This window comes from Equus caballus, chromosome 12, assembly GCF_041296265.1.
Source record: "Equus caballus isolate H_3958 breed thoroughbred chromosome 12, TB-T2T, whole genome shotgun sequence".
Lineage (NCBI taxonomy): Eukaryota > Metazoa > Chordata > Mammalia > Perissodactyla > Equidae > Equus > Equus caballus.
Window position 1 is genome coordinate 32,251,505 of NC_091695.1, and position 3,481 is coordinate 32,254,985.

Here is a 3,481-nt window from a genome sequence, read left to right on the forward strand (position 1 = left end):
GTACTTTTCCTTTAAGGTAAACCTTTTCCATATTTTTCATAAATTGAATCACTTCCTTTAGGAAGAAAAAATAATTCTACTTAATCATAGCTATTAATTTGAATGGAAATATATCAGAATTCAAGAATGTCAATTCTAAACTTCAAAGAAATCATCTATTCACATGTATCGAAATCTGCTCCGCTTGGCCTGACTGGCCCCTTCATTAGATCTTACATCTGAAATAATCCTAAAGACTTCCTCACATTGTACTCAGCCTGCTAAGGAAGCAGAAAACTAGAAGTATCCTGGGTATAACATCCATCAATAAAGGTGATTCCCAGAATTTCCAATACAGTGCCATATAAGTCCTAATATTCATAAAGGTAACTGATAAAAAAATTTCAGGAAAAGTTACCCATTGGGTAATATCATTGGATATTATTTGTATGAATCACTTTAAGTTTGCTTGACCTTGAATGGGAATGAATTTAGGAGACTCAAGAATCCAGGAGACCAGGAACAGAGATCTCACCTCCCCTGTGCGTTGTTTATGCTCTTCCAAATATGAAGTAGTTAATCCACTTACATGAACAATGAAATCAAATGAAGACTTTTTGCATATCCAATAGACCTCTATTAATGGAAAAATGAATGTGTTGAGAAGAGGACAGGGCCATAAAGGAATGATGGAGGGATTTACCAGCAGAAATGGTTGTGCTGGACAACTCCACTGTCCATATCCTTTAAGAAGGACTAACGACCTGGAGGTGATGGCCTGAGACATACCTTCCAGAGATAGTGGCAAATAGTACTGAATGTGGGCTAATCCATTCAGGTTAAGAAACAAAGATTTTATGGGAGCAATGGGTTTGGATAGAAGAGAGCAAGAGGAACTCAGAGTGTGGTGATCAAAAGGGAGACTAAGCTGTGAAGTGGAGTCAGGTGCTGAACTGGTAAAGGAATGACATGGTTGAAATCAAGGAAATACAGACCTAGTAGGCACTTTAGGTGACAAAGACTGGGAAGAGAAGAGTATGGATGTGATATCATGGGACACAAATTTTCCAGGCCCCTACACAGCTCAGATAGAAATGGCGGAAAAGGGTAATGTACTTCAGTACATTTTGTTTAGAAAATTATTCAGTAGCCATAATGGGAATCCAACAGGGATATCTTGGAGAGAATGTTTAACGGAGTAAAAAGGCATCTTGTTTTGTAATGTACCTCAACTATACATAGTGTATCTTTTTGGATCCTACCATATGCTAGTAATAAGAGTTATACACATGTACAACTTCAGGGCTGTTTGTTGTTGAACACGGAAGGCAGCATTTGGGCAGAGTATGGGCTCTGGAGTCAGGAAGACCTAGGTCTGAATGGGATTCCTGACCCTTACTTTCTGTATAATGCTGGGCAAGTCATTTTTTCTTCCTAGGACCTCATTTCTTCATTTGTAACATAGGGATAGTACTATTTGCATCATAGCACCGCAATGAATATTTTATTAAATAGCTTTTGTGCCTCATATATGTTAAGTACCCAATAAAATGTGGTTGCTGTAATACTAATTGTGAGAATCCCAGGGAGATTATTTTTGTGCAATAATCATTTCCCCTTTTTGGCTATCCATAGTGGGGTCAGTGGACAGTACACCAGGGGGAACAGTGAGAAAAATTTGGCAGGAGGAGCCTCCATTTCCAAATATGCACACAAAATGTACCTCTTGCCTAAGCCAGAGGTGGAGGTAGATGTCATGTGTCATATAAGTCTCTGTCAGTTTGGAGAAATATGTTTTCAATCATAAACTAGGAAAACACTTTCTTATTCTCCAACAACTTCCACAGGGCATCTTTGATCTCTTTGTTCCTTAAACTGTAGATTAGAGGGTTCAGCATGGGGATCACCAGTGAATAGAACACAGACACCACCTTGTCCCTGCCAAGAGAGTAGCTGGAGCTGGGTCGCAGGTACATGAAAAGGGCTGTCCCAAACAGCAGAGTCACCACCATCAGGTGTGAGGCACATGTGTTAAAGGCTTTCCTTTGGCCTTCCACTGAATGGATCTTCAAGACAGCAGCAACTATGTAACTGTAGGAGATGACGAGGATGAGGAATGATGTTCCCCCAATAGTGACCACTACAAGAAAATTCACCACTTGACTGAGGAACGTGTCAGAGCAAGAAAGCGCTAAGACTGGTGGGAGGTCACAGAAGAAATGGTTGATGATGTTGGGTCCACAGAAGTGGAGCTGAAATATAGAGCAGGCCTGGATCAGGGAGCTCAGGAAGCCACTGAAATATGCCCCAATCACCATGCGTGTACAGAGACCCTGGGACATGATGGCAGTGTAGAGCAGGGGACTGGAGATGGCTGTGTATCGATCGTATGCCATAGCAGTCAGGAGAAAGCACTCAGTTAGACCTATGCCATCAAAAAAAAAGAACTGAGCAGCACAACCCAAGAATGATATGGTCTTCTGCTCCTGGAAGAAGTCAGTGAGCATCTTGGGAGCCACTGTGGAGGAGTAACAGATGTCAATGAAGGACAAGTTGCTGAGGAAGAAATACATGGGTGTTTGCAGACGGGTGTCACTTCTGATTAGAAAGATGAGGGCCAGGTTCCAGGAGAGGGTCACAAGATAGATACCCAGGAAGGTCACAAAGAGCAGGACCTGGAGTTCTGGATGGTCTGCAAATCCCACGAAGATGAATGTGGTCACTGATGAGCTGTTCCAGGCCTTAGTTGTGGACGTGTTTCCCATGGACCACAATGACAAGATGCAGATCTGGGATAATAATGACAATCTGCATTACAGTGGTATCAAGAAATAATTAAAAAATATGTGAGAGGGAGGGCAAAGTATTACAGAGGATTACAACTTTATGCAAAGATTCTCTCTCTTTCTCTCAGAAGGCAATTATAGTCATTGTCTTAAATATTTGCTTTTTAATATAGCATGGTTGATATGAGCTTAAACTTTGGATTCAGACTTCCTGTGATCAAGTCCTGCCTCTACCAATTAGCAGCTGTGTTACTTTGGGTGATATGTATATCATCTCTAGGCTTCAATTTCTTTTTCTTTAAGACAGATGACAGCATCAATGTCATACATTTATTTTAAGAATTAAAATAAGGCAAAGTTTGTAAAGTGCCTGATACATAGTAAATCCCCGATGAAAGTTATTATTTGGACAGTTTTTTGTATGTCCCAGATGAGTTACCTCATGCCCTGAAAATAACTATTCATCTAACTTATTTAAGTTTCAGTATTAGAATGGAGAAACCAAGGGAGAGACCAGGTTCAGCTACATAACTGTGAAACAACCAATCAGACATTTAGAATATTTTTTTTAAACTTAAAGTCTCAGCTATGTTCCATTTTGACATTTTATGTAGACTCTAAGTAAAATGAAATTTTTTTTTACTTTTATTAAGATTATGATAGTTTACAACCTTGTGAAATTTCAGTTGTACATTATTGTCAGTCTTGTTGCAGGT

The 3,481-nt window shown here is 39.8% G+C and overlaps 1 protein-coding gene across 1 annotated transcript; it reads right to left on the minus strand.

Annotated features, from left to right (window-relative positions):
• Positions 1-1,787: 1,787 nt before the first annotated feature.
• LOC138916505 (olfactory receptor 5A1-like) lies at positions 1,788-2,744 on the minus strand. The gene has a single exon (XM_070229142.1). It carries the CDS (start codon positions 2,742-2,744, stop codon positions 1,788-1,790), a length of 957 nt encoding a protein of 318 aa, XP_070085243.1.
• Positions 2,745-3,481: the final 737 nt, after the last annotated feature.

Bases quoted from the DNA above. Each gene is read 5' to 3' on its own strand.
- LOC138916505 (XM_070229142.1), bottom strand. From the start codon at position 2,744: ATGGGAAACACGTCCACAACTAAGGCCTGGAACAGCTCATCAGTGACC.